Source organism: Leptonychotes weddellii, chromosome 4 (genome assembly GCF_054177405.1).
Source record: "Leptonychotes weddellii isolate Sample4059 chromosome 4, ASM5417740v2, whole genome shotgun sequence".
NCBI lineage: Eukaryota > Metazoa > Chordata > Mammalia > Carnivora > Phocidae > Leptonychotes > Leptonychotes weddellii.
In genome coordinates this window covers 50,144,628-50,161,474 of record NC_138372.1, presented here as the reverse complement: position 1 = coordinate 50,161,474, position 16,847 = coordinate 50,144,628, and the positions used below count along the sequence as shown (strand labels likewise).

Sequence of the window (16,847 nt, the reverse complement as noted above, 5' to 3'; positions counted from 1 at the left end):
TGATGAGTAATTTGGTATTTTTATTGTCATACTTCTTGTTTGCTTAGAGTATTCCATTTCTGTGTATTAAAGAATCCTACACAATACAACAAAAGTCTTTCTAGGTAAAGACAGATTAACTCTGGGAAAATAAATCACATTTTCTTAATATTTAGTAGTTTCCCTTATAACATTATTTGTGAACTATTTGAATTTAGGGTAACATGGGAACTGGCATAGATTTTAGGGAGCTGAACTGCTAAAAATATCTAAAAGATCCCAATCCTGGGAAACAGATATGAGAAGATCAGGTGATGAGTTTGGCAGAGTGACACGCTTTAGAGTGGAGGGGTGGGGAGGTATTGAGAATTTAACCTCTCTGAGCCTCAGCTTTCTTTTCTATGAAATGCAAATAATGTATTTGATTTTTAAGGTGGTAAGGATTCCACAGCATTTAATATTATGACTGACTAATAGTGAATATTCAATTATTTATTGTAAAAATAAAATTATTACTAAGAAATATACAAAAGCTTTAACATCAAGATTAACTTTTATGATAGGAGAGGTTGGGTCAAGACATTCATCTAATGGATATAAGTGCAAAAGCATTTTGTAGGAATTGTGAATTTGGGCACCTGCTATACAACAGAAGTGATCTTTGATGTGAATATGATCTACATATTTTATATGATTAAAAACCCAAGAATGACTGTGGCTGTCCTGTTGTGGTTGGTGAAGTGGATGTTGATGATGTAAATCAGTTTCCGGGGGAATCAGGTGGAGAGTTTAGATCTCAGATGAGAGTCACCCTCACTCCCTGAAAGCATCAAGTGATTGCCACTTGACCTGGGAAAAGTTTGTACCATGAGGCTCTAGTAATTGTTTTGTGCTATGGTCTGAATGTTTGTGTTCCTCCCAAATTCATACGTTGAAATCTTAACCCCAAAGTAATGGTGTTAGGAAGTGGGACCTTTTGGAGGTGATTAGGGCATTGGGGAGGAGCCATCACAGTTGGGGTTAGTGCCCTTACAAAAGAGATCCCCAGTGAGGTTACAGCTAGAAGGTGCCATCTGCGAACCAGAAAGTGGGCCCTCAACCAGACACATTAGACCCCAAATCTGCTGGCACCATGACCATGGACTTCGCAGCCTACACAACTGTTAGAAATAAATTTTTGTTGTTTACAAGCCACTAAGTTATGGTATTTTTGTTATAGCAGCCTGAATGGACTAAGACACCATGGAACCAAACCCCAGAGGTTACCTTGACTTGACTTGAAAAAGAACCAGGATGGCAAAATCTGGAGTCAATATTTTAAAAAGCATTTTTAAAAACACATATCACAGGCTAGGCAGGTACTGAAATAACCTTCAAATAATTAGCTCATTGAATTCTTTCAACAACGTTCTAAAGTAACTACTGACCTCATTTCTGCTGGTCAGCAAACAACCATCCCAAAGCCATACACAGCTGACATATGGAAGGGCTAGGTCTTGAACCCAGTGTAATAGACTCTAGTGCTCTTAACCTCTATACCACCCTAAGTCTGCCCGGCACTTCCTAATGAGACAGAGAATGTTCACTTATTTCTATGTTGTATTATAAGAATGTTTCAAGTCATTTTCAAATAGTGAAATAATAAAGAAAAACAATCTTCTGATACTCACGTATCTTTCCCAATCAATTTCCGCATAAAATCCATTCGGTGCCCCATTGCTTTTCTTCTGCAATAAATTTGAAAATAAATTTAGAAGAGAAACATTTGAATTAAAAAAAAAAATGGAACAAAGAACACTTAACTCTTATCTGTATTTAGCAAGAGCTATCAAAATCCAGCACTGGAAAGACAAATTAGAGCAGCCTATTAAGCAACCACATCGGTGTAACTGAATGGTTAATTGAGCTGCCGTGACACTGCATAAAAGAGCTTAAGTACTTATTTTCACAAAAGACTGTAGGATACCTAAGCACAGGGACAGTAACAGCTAGCTATTCAAATTTTATTCAGTAAAATCAGAAGTACCTACATTATAATTTAATCTTCTATACCTTCAGGGGATATAATCAGATATATATATCTCTCTCTAAGATTTTGACTTCTATGTTGCTCTCATATACAATTAGTTCCAACATGTCTAAAGAGTATTCAAGTCATTAACTAATCCTCCTTTAGCTTTTCTAACACTGACTCAACTTTTCCCTAACCACCCCCTTGCTAGAATGTAAAGGAAATGAACTCCAAATTAATTCAGCTTCTAGGTATTAAAAATAGTGTTGATCTTCTTTTCAAGTGGCTTTTCTTATCAAGTTATTAAAATAGGATTCAAGGATTGATTGTGGATTTCTGTCATCTGTGTGTTCTACGCCTCCATAAGGCTACATCATCGAAAGATGACTAGATATCAGCATTACTCTCTCTGGATTCTATTCAAGTTCTATTTTAGCACCTAGAACAATCATGATAATGGCCACAAGCACTTGAGCAAGGATGTGGCATCATACAAATAGAAATTTCTAGGATTTCCTACTTTTTGTGAGCAAAGGACAAAAACACAAACCAGGTTGGTAATGGAGAGTCCATTCAACAACATTCCCGTACTTAGCACATGGAACAATGGTATGTCACCGAGCACTAGCAGGTCTCAGAACAGCACATATCAAATGGTGAAGCATGAGGTGTGAGGACAGGACTTCCGATTTTACAATCACAGATAAAGTCCACTGGAACTACAATGGGAACAGCTAACACCTAATTTGACAAATAGGTAGGAGAAGTAAGCCTTTCGTGTACGCGTAGCGCTAGAAAGCCAATTAGAGGCAACCTAGTAACCATCGTCATTGGTCAGTATTTATTGGATGTTGGACTGGGCATTCTAAGAACCAGCAGTTTCGTGAGGGTGAATAGTGGGTAAAGCGTAGATATTACGTCCATGCCCCTCCCTTCCTGTACACTAGAGTGTACAAATACAAGACTTCTGCCATGCCTCCAGCACCCAGGAGCATCGGCTCTGTGACCCTCTTCTTCTTTGTTTTGCTCCTGGCAAAGATTATATACTTTGTCAGACTACATCATTTTAGCCTTCTCACAGAATTGCCTTTATTGAGTTAGTGTTTCGGTGATACTCTCCCTACTTTGAACAAAGGGCATTTTTAAAACCTGCCACATCAATCTTGTACCTCTATAAGCTATGGAGTTAACGACATGGTTCATTACATAATGTGCTATCTAATAATAAAAAAATCTCTCCCATGGAGAATGGGCATGGTTCCTATTTTCTTTTTGTCATATTTGCTTTCTTTTTTAATTCCTACTTTACCAATCTGTTTCCATATGACTTCTTTGCAAAATTCTCCAAATCTTTAACAAGTATATTAATAAATTCAATATACAAATTTAATTTATAATAATGGGAAATCAAATGAACTAAGTTGATTCCAAAGAACTAAACCCATGAATTTTGTGATCACTGTAGTACCACTATTAATATACCTTTTGGTTCTTAAACAATTCTTCAATACAAAGGATTGTTATCTAAAAACCAAACAGATTAGGTGAATTACTGAGTTCAAAATTCCAGTTTGCTTCTATAATAGTCTCGCCTCCATAACCAAAGCCCTTTACAACCCAGATAGTTTATATGTTCAGCTAAATAAATAAATAAGTGTGTGTATGTGTGTGTATGTGTGTATCTTTCCTGAGAACACATATTCAACATTATGAATAAAAGTTCCTGAATTTTCTAGATCTGGGCTGAGTGAAAACTTCCCAGTTTCCATGGAAACTGATATAGAAGATTGAGATGAAGAGAAAGTAAAACCTATAAAAAGAAAATTTCTTTTAAACTAGGAACATTTTTAACACAAATACCAAACACAAACAACAAATCATAAACAATACATTCTTGGGCAGATAGCAGTGAACACACATGGCTTTATCAGAGGAACTGACAATTTGGCCTCATTCATGGTAGCAGATTATTACAGATATATTTGGTTTCACAAGTGGAAATTATCAAGTTAAAGCTTGGCTAGAGCCTCGCTGAAATTCTTCTGGTCAAACCCCAAGAAAAAAGCAATTCTCCTGGTTAAACCACTGAAGCAAGGAACAGCTCATAGTAGTAATAGGGAAGGTAATGGCTCTTTTGACTTTCAGTTGGAAAACACTGAGGAAGCAAGAAAGAATATAAATAGGAAAATATCATTTAAAAACTAGGCTTCATAGTAAAAGCAATACTGGATATTCACTAACACATAAACAGTGATTTTTCTCTGGGAGCTGAAGCTGTGTATTCTTTTATTTCTTTCTTTTCTGTATTTTCTAAAACTCTACATTAGCATAAGCAACTTTTCTAATTTGAATATATGACTGTTATTTAAAGATAATTGAGGCTCATATCAATGTTAGTCATGCTTTAATAGGTATTTTACTTTAGCCAGGCTTATTATCTGCTCTCAGATTGATGGGCTAAACCAATAAATGTAGTAACAATTGTGTTCAATTGTACATTCATCAAAGTTCTCAATTTCCACTGTGAATGCTCCTCTTTTCCAAGGTCAGCTCATGGCCACATAGTGTTCCTTGGACATAAAGTATTAAAGATACATGATATACTACCTAAATATTATCTTCTTGCCACTGGGGCAAGACTTGACTCACTTTGTAAATAATCCTATAAAATAGCACAGTTCAATAGAACTGTCTGTGAAGATGAAAATATTTTATATGTGTGCTGTCCAACATGGTAGCCAGCAGTCACAAGTAGCTATAGAGTACTTGAAACGTGGCAGGTGCATCCAAGGAACTGAATTTTGAATAGGCATATGTGGCTACCATATTGGACAAGCCAGCAATAGCTGCCATATAGTCTGGGCCTGGATCAGCATCCCTGACTCACCATCCTTTGGTCAAGTGTATTGGTTCCCACAAGCCAAGGTCCTGCCAAATTCCTGATGTTACTGAGATGGTGCTTATCCTCACAAATGACTACTCATTTTGTAAGGTGATGTTTATATTATAGCCAAAGCTTTCTTACAGATAGCATATTATTTTAAAAAATTGAGTCCCTGTCCTTTATCTAAGACAAAGGAAACACATATCTTTTTATACCCGATCACTCTTTAAAAGTATTTTCCGACGTCAATATATAAGGTCTATATGGCTGATTTAAAAATTGGTCCTGGATATTCAAGAGTAATTTGGAAATACCTAAGAAAGTCTTCTTAAATTGATTAAATAAATGCTACTGCTTTTTTCCAAATTTCAAATTGGGATTTTACTCACTGTTTCTACAACCCCTTGGAAATTTTAAACTAAAATCTGTTTCCTTACCGAAACTTTTTTTCCTCCTTCACGCGCACACTCTGCTTTGTTATTGTAGGGTGGTTCATGTGGGCTGGGCTGCTGGAATTGATTGTTTTCATGTAGAAAAAAGTTGTTAAAGGATCTGTTTGTTCTTCAAGACACATATAAAGAATCACATGGAGTCAGCAAGCATACCATAGAAGAAACAATTTCTAGGCCAAATCTTAGGGCCTACCAATCTTGGCAGGGTTCCTTAAGCAAAGAGTGGACTTTGGGGCCCATAATGAGGCTCTATTCAGCAGGCCAGTGTGGCTAGGCCAGGAGAAGAAGGGAGAAGAAGGAAATGCATCCCAGGCACTAGGTTTTCTGTGGATCTAGTCCTCATTCAGCCAGCACTTAATTTTTAGGTAGAGAACAGACACGAGGACACACCGAAGAGACCCAATAAAAATGCTTATATTTCCAATAAAAAGAAGTCTGACAAGTCTAGCTCTACCGTATCTTCCCCTTTATCAAAGCCTTGCTGAGGGTTGGCAATACGTACAGCGTCTACAGCTGACAGCGCCAAATCTGGGCCCTTTCCTGCACACGTGTTCGGGATGAGCAGAGATCTCCTCCCAGCCATGGCTGTGAATCCCTGTGCCCCCAGTCTGTGTGGATGGAAATCTGAACTGCTTAGGAAAAAGTCTGAGTGCATCCTGCACAAAGTAGAGTTTGTCTCTGGGTTAGAATGCATTGTCACACGCAGCTGCCTGAAGTCTCACACATCATGACAGGCAGCTCTGCTGGGGATCACATTCACCAGTGGGGAGCAAGGCGAGCCCGCCTTCATACATGCAGCCCTGCCACGAAGCCTCTGTAGACTACCCCTCAAAAGCATTGTCACCAGCGATGGGCTTCGTTAAGTTTTGAGAAACAAATTAAATAAGCATCAGTACATTGAACTTATTGCAAAGCCATTTATAAGCCTTAAGCGTGTGCACCATCACCTGTAGTTTGCGAACCACATCAGTGAAACCATACCTTTCAGCTTCAGATACTTTTCAAAAGACAGTAATTTGGAAGCTCAGTCAGCCAGGTAAAAGGTAAAAGAAAGTGTGTCTGGGTTCACAGACATAAGGCATTAAAGACATCAGTCTGAGTTTGAAAGAAAGTCAGATTGAGATCTCCAAGGACTGAATGCAAACAGAAACTTGGCCTCCTATAGCACTGATGTGATAAGGAGTTCTCAAAATTTGGTGACCCCAGTAAACAAGGAATATTTGGGGAGTATTTCCAAATGGTAAAACTAGCAGCTGCCTAATAATTTCCAGTTACCTAGGAAGCTGTACACCTTGCTTCTGAGAACATGGCATTTATTTCGAATGGAGCCTTTTTTTTTTTTTTTTCCAAACAGGTCTGCTTTATTTCCTAAGAAATCAAAATTAAGCAATTCTTTTTTCCTAAAATCATGACCGGTGATATTTACGGCATTTCCAATTAGGGGACAAGGAGGGGACAATGGTCGATAAATAACTTTATATGACTTGGAATGGTGGCGGAGAAAGAGAACTCAGGGAACTCGGGTATGGAGCCCTGACGTAGTGTCCATGCGCCTGCAGAATCACGGCTGGGCTCTTTAATGCAGCGCATACTCATAATGGCCAACTGCATGCCAGGACTGTACCTACATGCCAGGGCTGCGTATTCTACCAGAGAATTAAACGGGTGGTCCCTAGAAGAGCAAAGAACACTGAGGTAGCAATGGGGCCTCAGAGACAATGAAGGGCTAGGGGATGAGGAGGTGGGTAGGACAGGAGGGAATGGGCTTCAGAGAAAAAAGGACAAGCCTGAGGGTGGCAGAGCGAGAGAAGCAGGAGACAGCAGTCCAGCCTGGGAATAGCAGGGACAGAAAACAGAGAATAGCTAACGGAGGCTTGCCGAGGTCAGAATGAAGGGGATGAGAGAACCCAGGAGGGGACCAAGACAGAAGCAGAGAGAAGACACAGAAGCAGAGAGTACCTGAGACAGAGTTAACGAGAGGGCTCTGAGCCAGAAGCAAGAGGTGAGGAGAAGCTGAGTCTTCTGGGTCTTTTTTTTCCCCTGCTGAATAGAGCCTTGATTATAGTGTTACCCAATGTCTGATCAATTTCAGTCTATGTTCTTAACATTTCATGGCGAGAACTACATGAATGCAAAAGGGACCCCAAAGCTCCGAACCTTGAGTCAAGTGTGGAAGAAGATCTTCTGCGATAGCTGCAACTAACACCTCAATTTGGGTATAATAATATAAAGGGCGATTTTCCAAAAAATACATATTTTTAACCACCAGATTTATTTTAGTCCCCACTCCAGCCCAATGAGCCTAATGTGAGCCCATTTTTTTCTCAGTAACAGCTGTTCTTTGGAACCTTCTGAATAGGCATCTGATTTAGATTCGAAGGAAGTCATTTTAGAAGTTGGTACAGACTCCCATAAGCTCAACTCAGATCAGTCCAAGCCCATGTGCAACAGACTTCTTAAAAAGGCAAGAAATCTAGTGGCTAACAAGGAGTCAGAGTTACTGTTAAGCCTAAACCCAGTGGAGACACTTTCTTCCTTCAGGTTGTAAATTCAGGCATAAGTGGTTTCAAGACCATTCCCTACTTAGGAATTTAATATAGAAAATGTATCTACAACTCAACTAAAGGGGAAAAGCTTCTTTCAGTTTTATTGGATCTCAGCTCCATTATGACGTTGTGGCCTCTGTTGGAGAAAAACATTCTCACATAATAAGTTTTTATATCATTGAATTGGAAATGAAATAACAGTTAATGGTAGCAGCCCCTGCAGGAACTGTCTGGCTTCTAACCCACCATATCGATGAGGTTTGCTCGCCTAGTCTGGGGCAGGGTTTTAGGTGAATGCAATAAGTAAGTTTAACTTGACCAAGACTGCATTTATATGTCCCATTCAATTACTACAGAATTTTACAACAGCATGAGGTCTAAAAAGTCATTTAGGCTATTTTTTCCCAACAGAAAAAAAAGGGGGGGGTTTAAGAAATTTCAACATAGTATATACTGAAGTGCAAACCTACTGAAAATGGTCATTTAAATACTTACAATTCCATCTCTATCTGGTGAACCTCTGTAAAAAAAGAAATTGGTAGCTATTAGGAAAAGGAATCATTCTTGCTACATAGACTAACGCACAACAATAAGATTCACAAACCACCTCTCTCACCCTTTCCTGCATTCCCATCCCAGTGAACCCAGCTAATGAAAACTAAATCAAAACAAATTTGTTGAATGATATTTGAGTATGGGATGTGTGTCTGTGTGTGGGGTGGGGGTGGGGGAGTGCAGATTCTCATTAAAAGCCGGTGTCCAAACAGCACACGTTGCTGGTACCGTGTCGTGGTCCACTTTTGAGAGGAAAATTTAAGAGTCTGTCCCACCCAGCTGTCTCCATTTAAACTACCACGAGGAACATAAACTGACTTGTCCTCTCTCATCTTCTCCCCTGAGAGTGGTCTTGAATTTCCCCCTATAGAAAGGAACTCCTATGGTATCTTTCTATTCACTTTGAGAATCTGTATTTTTTTTTTCCCTATTTCTATACTTACTGTTCCTTTAATTATAGGAGAGCAGAAAATGGAGGACAGTGTTTGCTAAAAGGCTCACACTGATGACCAAAGTCCAGGATAGGTAATCCATGGTGACACTGTGTGGTAAGGGTGATTAGGAGTAAGGCTTCTAGAGTAGGACGAATCTGGGCATCCAGACTCCATCACTTATTAGTTCTGTGACCTTGAATACATTACCTAATCTCTCTAAGCCCTGTTTAAATAAGATAACGTATATAAAGAACTTATAATTAGTTCCTGACACATACAATTGTTCATTTTTTATCATTTTTTTCCTCTTTCAGGATGTCTCCTCGCTGAGAACACAAAACTGACCACTCGCAGTCACGTTAGACTTCCTAGCAAGTAATACGACTGTTACTCTGGGAAACTGAACTGGAGGCGCCAGAGGAAGGGAGAAGTGAGAAGGTAATCACCGTCACTTTATAACTTCCTATTTTAGTTCACTCTGTAAGGAGCTAGAAAAATGTCATTCTATTAACATGGAGATCAGAATTTTGTTTAGATGAGGACTTGCATTGTTTGGAAGAAAAATTTAGTGAGTGCTTGAGGTAAACTCTGAAGTTTTGTGGAGTTTAATATGGCTGAAACTGTTCTTTAGGATGTGGGACCAGGTAATAACATTCCTTATTGATTCATAGGGTGGGGCGGAGGAATGAGGAGAGGGAGCGAGGAAGAGGGAGAAAGAAAGAGAGATGCAGAGAGTGGGTGGCACATCTTCTGGGCTCCAAGATGTGATTCCCCTTTCCCACTAACATCCCCTTCAAATTCAGCAGGATATTCCATTTGGATTACAAAACATGTGGGGGGGTACATCATTTTTCATAACCAGTTCTGTGTCCATGTGGATGCAGAGGCGAATCAGTGACACATGGGCTAGAAGCAGAGAGGACCCAGATATTAAAAGACCCTTGGAAGTTGACCTGGCTCTGGGAATTAGTTGGTTCAAAGAAATTTCACCTAAATAGAAAGGTAGGAAGATAAAAATTGATAAAAGTTATAATTCACTGAACAAATATTGAGTGCTTATAATGGGCCAGGCACTAGACTAGAATCAGGGGATAGAAATAATGAAGACATGCTCATCATAAAAAGATTGAGACAGGCGAGTACATCCAGTGGGTTACCATGGCCACAATAAGCCCAGGTTGGATAGAAAGCACAGAGAAAAGGTACTGACACACTCTTCAAAACCAGCTTTCCCTTTTCAGATCTATACACTACAAAAAAAAAAAAAAAAAAAAAATGAGGACTTCTTACTCGGATAGTAAACCTGTGCTAAATGAATCGAGAGAGAGGTGATTGCATCAACTTTGGGGTAGGATATATCCAAAGGCACTGATCCTTGTGGGGATGTCTTTGCAGGCATCAAGTCGTAGATGTAGAGAAGACCAGGCTCTGGAGAAAGGCCTGGCTGTGGCATTGCCCACTATTGGTCCAGGTACGAGGGTATATCCGTAGGGGATTTAAATGAGAGGCCACTTGACCTCATACATATTGCAACTATAAGGATGGCATTTCAAAAATTTGAATCAGAAACACTGTAATTGTACATGGCAGCATTGGGTCCTGTTCTGCCTTTGTCTTAACCACTGATGGGATGGGGCTGGTGCTTGCTAGCATAGTGGCAGTGAAGATCACTGGCTGTGGTGCCAGACTGCCTGGATTCAATCAACCTAGAGGCCTAACTGCCTCACCTTGGGCAAGTCGTTTTACCCCTTCGTGTCTCAGTTTCCTCATCTACTAAATAGTCATGAAATTGGCATGTACCCCATGGGCCTATTAAAGGATTCAGTGAGTTAATAGGAGTGAAGAGCCTGGAATAGTGCCTAGAATATAGTAAATACTCATGAAATGTTATCTAGAATAAAATTAAGATACAATCTGACCTAGGATGGGGAGTAGAGCGATGTTAGCAGTCTCAGACTCTTGAACGTGTTTCAATTCATTTCCTCACCCCCTCTTACGAAGTTTTAGATATATTTTTAAATATTTTTTTTCTTTTTAACAGCAGACCCCTCATATTTCCTGACTTCTCTTTTAAAGCTAATCATCTATCATGGGCCCTTTGTCTCTATTTTAAGAAGTGTCAGTTACCCCTGGCAACCAGTGCCGCTTCTCTTTACTCTGCTACTGGTCTTGATGATAATTTTGCCCATCTCGTCTTTTTTTTCTGGGTGATAAGGAATGGGCACTTGATGCTGGACTAGAATACTGGCTCCCAGTCTTATTTTCCATATAGTCTTCAGAGAGTTACCTATTCCCTTTGGCACTGATTTCTCATCTCTAAAATTGAGATATTACTTCTGACCTTATTGAATCACTGTGAGGATTAAAAGGGATATCAGTGCATAGAAAATACCCTGCACAGCGCCTGCCACTTAGCAGAAGCTCTCTCCTTTCCTCTATCGGACACTGTTAACGATGATCAAATCAGGAAGCTCTGGTCCTAAGCCCACTGTCTATCTAAGGGGGTTCAATCAGCTATAGTTGGCCCTAACAGTAGCAGGTTGCTTGGCAACCCTCACGGAGTTGCGACAGTCCTGAGAACAGTTTGCATCAACAAGCTTTCGATGACTGCAGGCAAACAGAAGCATTGCCTAAAGCTGAAGGGACAGCAAATTGCCGGAACATCTTCCCAGCCTTTTGCAAGAATGTTGTATGACCCAATTAGGGAGCAGGGGTTCATAAGAAGCAAAGGTTTACACTAAACAGCCTGTCCTTTGACCATCATGGCTGGTAGAACTAGTTGATGGCTAATTTGCTATAATATAAGTAAGCTGGGGCGCTCAAATGATAAGAAGCTAAGAAGAGATGGTTAGGATTCTACAAGCACATGTCTCGATGGAGTGCTTCAGAGAGATATGGGGTGTCTACCCAAAGCCATGAGGAATAACTTCCTTATTTTCACACCCTTAGAAATGATGATGAAGAGCAATGCTTTGGTCACTTGCAAATTAGCCCAGCCTGCCCTGGGGAGGTTGTTTGACTCCTTTCCCCTTTTGAGGGAGATTTTTTTTTTTCCTTTTGAACTTTCTTCACACAGCAGAGACTATGTGTGGTCCATTACAGACACTGCCTTCAAAGAAAAATGGTTTGGTGTTTGCTAATGACGTTCTCCTGAGATGTGTTCAGTAGTGTCCCACACAAGACATGGCACATGATAGGTGACGACAGATGTCTCTGAGAGATGAACTGATACAGTGTCTGGCCCTTTAGGGGAATCAGATTCCATCTAGTGTAAACTGAGGCCCAGGAAAGGAAAATCGATCCCGAAGGCCAAGGAGCTATGGGCAGCGCTGGAACTAGAGCCCCAGTCTTCTGCTCCTGGTGAAAATACCATCACCAATTCTGGTTGGTTAATTTTTAGACAATGCCAATTTCTTAAGAACTACTGGAGATTATATAATTCTCAGAAATACATTCCTAATTCAATCATTTGAAAAATTTGCAAAACTAGGGTCAATGTAATTTCTATGAAATAATTATTTGTCCAAAGAAAAGCACAAAGAAAAGGTAAGAACAGGAGATTTTAACATGTGAGATTTAGGCAAAAAAAATAGCTTCCTCCCCTTACAAAACTCTTTGCACTGTCTGGTTTAAAACCTTCAAGGCTTCAATGTTGCTCCTTGCCTAAGGAAGGAAGCCCAGACACCTCAGCCTGGCCCTTAAAGACCTTTCTATCTGGCCCTGATGTCCTTCCTAGCTTTGCCTCCCATCCCCACCTTCCCCTTTAGCCATCAGGTGGACAAACTGTTCTAGCTATCTTGTCCTCAATACCTACTTGACTTTTCCACCTCTCTGCTTTGGCTGTTGTTCCCTTTGCATGAGATGCATGTCTTCATCTTCTCCCAAGTCCAAAGTCAAGGCTCCTCCCTCTCCGAGATTTCACTCATCATCTGTCCAAACATGAGTTTACCCACCCTCAAATTTCCATGAAATTTCATTTTTAATTGCTCATAAGGAACTTACCACATATTAATTTGTGTTAGTAAGAATCAGACCAGCGTCCACTGCCATTTACTAAGCATTTCTAAGTTCTAGGTACCATACAAGGCATTTCAACTATGTTATCACATTTTGTTATGTGAAAGGTATTTCTTTGGTATGGTAGATGTTTTATCCCATGATTTATGAGTTCTTGGATGACAAAGACACAGAGCAGGTTTTGGATCTTGTGCTAAAATTTATGCATGATAAAAATGTACAGAATGAAAAGCTAAAGGTGAGAAATAAAGGTAGCCCTCTTCGGTTTCACCTGTGTCCACAGAACTGTTGACTTCCCCATTTTCTAACTTTCTTTCAGGGATTCTAGCCAAATAAGGGTTTTAATGGGCTCTTTATTCTGATGTGCAGCTGACCACACCAGATCTGCATTTCCACACAGCCACGTGTGATCCCTCAGCTGCTCCTGAGCAGTTGTGCTCTCCCAAAGTACATACGTTGAATCAGTGTCCTTTTCTTTCTTCCGTATTCCAAAGGCCTTCCTTGTACGTTTTTTCAATCCTGTGGGAAAACAACAAAGGGTCAAGGAAATCTATTTTCTATTTGAACATTCCTAGCAACATTCAAGGGAATGATATTTTTAAAGTTGCAACACACCAGTTAAATTTGAAAGTTCAAAAAGCAATGGAAATCTCTTCATTTGTATGTATGTATCTGTGTGTGCACGTGCATATGACTCATTATTATTTTCGACAGATGTTTATCAAAGACTCGGCACTGTAAGTTCTTAGCACTCTGAGCAACCTAAGAATATAAAGAATGGAAAGGAGATCAGGGCCAGATATAGAAAAGATTGCAAGCTTTTCTTAGATTATTGTTATTCATCACCAAATTGGTGTTTTGCCAAGAAACCAAATCATAGATTTAGATGAATAGCAATTTTTGGGTGAGATGTATTCCTGAGACTAGGACAATTCCAAGACACAGGTCATGTAAACCATAACAAGAGAGCTACACTGATCAGACACACCTTTGTGTCCCACATTCCCAACTCATCTTTTTTTACTTCCTCAATCCTGTGACGAGATTGATTATTAACCACTCTCTGAGCATATCCCAACGTCTGTACTCCAGTTATCTCTTTCTTCCATATGTGGTTCTTACCTCTGGTTGAAGTGCTTTTCCTATTTAGATATTTAGAACTTTAAATCATCCTTCAAGGCCCAGCCAAATGCCACCTCCTCTGTGAGAGCCTCGAAATCCTAGTGGTGTAAGAAACTGACAATTCTGTGACCCTCCCCCAAAATGTTGCTCTTAGATGTATTATATCAAAATGTTCCACTTAGGTCTTATGTCAATTTCCCTCATAGACTGTGAGCTTTTCTAGGACAGAAGCCAGGATCCCTTCTGTATGTTCCCTACACCTAGTAGAGGTGCCAGATAAAATTTATGGATTTAAAATACCTTCCAGGAAGCATCATTCAGGCAGTATTGGGGCAACAAGTTTCCTTTCTTACACCTTAGACAAACCAAACCCAATCTTGGTTCTTCCATTCCTATCCTATCAAGGCTCTATCTGGGATTCCTATCTCCTGCATGTTCCATAATTACATATGTGACTTGTGTTTCTTAGTATTATTCAGATATACTAAATACCTATATATTTCAAAACCTTAGACTTGTTGGGGCGTGTGGGTGGCTCAGTTAGTTAAGTATCTGACTCCTAATTTCAGCGCAGGTTATGATCTCAGGTTGTGAGACAAGCCCTCCACTGAGTCCCACACTGAGTCCTGCATTGGGCTCCACGCTCAGCAGAGAGTCTGCTTGATATTCTCTCTTTCCCTCTGTCCCTCCCCCTGCTTGTGCACCAGCACTCTCTCTCTCTCTTAAATAAATAAATAAGTATTTTTTTTTAAAAAAACCTTAGACTTGTTACTGGTGGTTTGGAAAGTCTTTTTGGCAAATTGGAGCTGGAAAAGTCCCTGAATTTCAGGATTTGTTTGGCACTAACAGGTGGAACAAAGGGAAAAACATTGACAGAATCAGAGACTTGATGACATCTTCTTCCAAAACATGTGAGTCAGCCCAAACCGCTCAGATTATCTGAGTCATTCATTATCTGGCTCTTAGGATTCTACTTATATATAATCCCCAGAATGCCTCTGTTCAGTCTAATTTTGCATTTTAATAGTCATTCCGTTTAAGATGCTTAGGTCTTTAAAATATCAATGTTTAAAAAAAATCTCTTCCCACATTAAGCTAAGCTCTACTTCATTACTCTTCACACGACTTTATAGGAAAACTTATTGACATTTAAAACTACCCACCCATAATATCTAGGAATACCTTCCCCTCATTCATTTTCAATTTGAATTGTTAAAAACTTTCTTCCTTCTTACCTCTAATTGCCTTATCCCCTTATAGGAACAAAATATCATAGTGACAATCATCATTTTCTTCTCATAATTTTCCTTGGGTTCGGGTCTCTTAATTGACTTCTCCATGCTTCTGATTCAGGTTTGGGGTTACAAAGAAGGCTATATTTCACCAGTCACTACTGATTTTTATAGGACTATAAAACAAATGCTATTATTATCTTATGTTTTCAAGTCATTTCATTTTCTATAATTTGACCATGAGATAAGAGGCAGCATGCTCTACCAAATAGATCAGAAAATACACAAAAATTCCAGTAATTCTTGTATTAAATTAGAAACAGACAGGCGATAATAGTTTTCCATAAGCTCTGTCCTGTTTTTGACCTCCAAATTTGGACAATGGCCAATATGAACTAGGTCATGAACATCAAAGAATTGTCCATTTTCCAGTGAAAAGTGCACTGGATCAGGATTCAGGAGACAAAGTCCATTTCCAGTGTCATTTTTTAAAAAGATTTTATTTATTTATTTTAGAGACGGGGTGAGGGGAAGGTCAGAGGGAATGGGACAAGCAGACTCCGCACTGAATGTGGAGCCCAACGTGGGGCTTGATCTCACAACCCTGAGATCATGACCTGAGCTGAAACCAAGAGTCAGAAGCTTAATGGACTGAGACACCTAGGCGCCCCCAGAAAGATTTTTAAGTGTGTGGTTTAATACAAGTTATATCTCTTTGTATTTCATTCTCTCAGTCTATAACAAATCAGTCAATAATAAAGGATGAAAGAATTTGTACACATTCACAAAATGCTATGCCAATCTGTAATTTTAATTTCACAGAAAGTTGTATTTCCTGTACCTAGAATACATTCCTATATATGGAATATATAGAGGAATACACCAAAGATGTGACCTTCCAGAAAAACAGAACTAATCAAATGTCAAATAAAAGAAAACATTGGAAATATTTTCACCCTTGAGGAATGGAAAGATTTGAAAAATTTAGGAAATTATGAAGATAACTCTGAAAGACTAAAGCAAACAAAGTAATGAGATGTAGAAGTTATTCATATCTTAACAACTCCTTGAGAAGATCTAGGAAGAAACAATCATACCAACCGTGTTAAAAGTGAATGTGCAGTGTGGTCATGACTTTTGAGAGTTCATTAAAAAATATTCAAAGAAATTTTTCAAAAGAGAATAATAATAGTCAAAGATCTTAGAGGAACAACAAGTTCAAGACATTATGTCTGATAATCTAATAAGCTTCAAAAACACTATAGCCAATGATTTTCCACTTCTGATTCCAGAACTTCATAAAAATTTTAAAGTCAATTTCTACAGCATAATCGTTTTTAGGCTGGGTCCTGAATATTTGTCAACTATTTTTTAACAAAAATGGGAGGGAAAAAAATCACTTGTTTTTGAGAAATGAAGTAACTATTCCCTTGTCAATATCAAAACAAAGAGATATTAAGAGAAAGAATTTTGTTGTCCTGATGATTTGGGGCTACAACTGTTCTCTTCCAAGTCGTGGAAGTGAGAACATCCTCCTCTGTGCATCCAGAAATGCAGTCTTGGGTCAGCCACAGACGAAGTCTGGCCTGGGCCTCTAGCTCCTCTCCACCTAATT

General features: G+C 39.3%; 1 protein-coding gene across 19 annotated transcripts in view; it reads right to left on the bottom strand.

Moving 5' to 3' along the window:
- The window catches only part of SGIP1 (SH3GL interacting endocytic adaptor 1), a 200,018-nt gene that overhangs the window by 100,865 nt on the left and 82,306 nt on the right, over positions 1-16,847 (bottom strand). For 6 of the 19 annotated variants that reach the window (XM_081818574.1, XM_081818586.1, XM_081818587.1 and 3 more), the window contains exons 2-5: positions 13,334-13,397; positions 8,368-8,392; positions 5,312-5,383; positions 1,650-1,706 (exon numbers count right to left, since the gene is read on the bottom strand). In XM_081818574.1, coding sequence (XP_081674700.1) covers positions 1,650-1,706; positions 5,312-5,383; positions 8,368-8,392; positions 13,334-13,397 — 218 coding nt within the window. Of the gene's footprint in view, positions 1-1,649; positions 1,707-5,311; positions 5,384-7,285; positions 7,370-8,367; positions 8,393-13,333; positions 13,398-16,847 lie in introns of all 19 variants that reach the window. The other 13 variants (XM_081818588.1, XM_081818589.1, XM_081818592.1 and 10 more) reach the window with 3 other exon arrangements.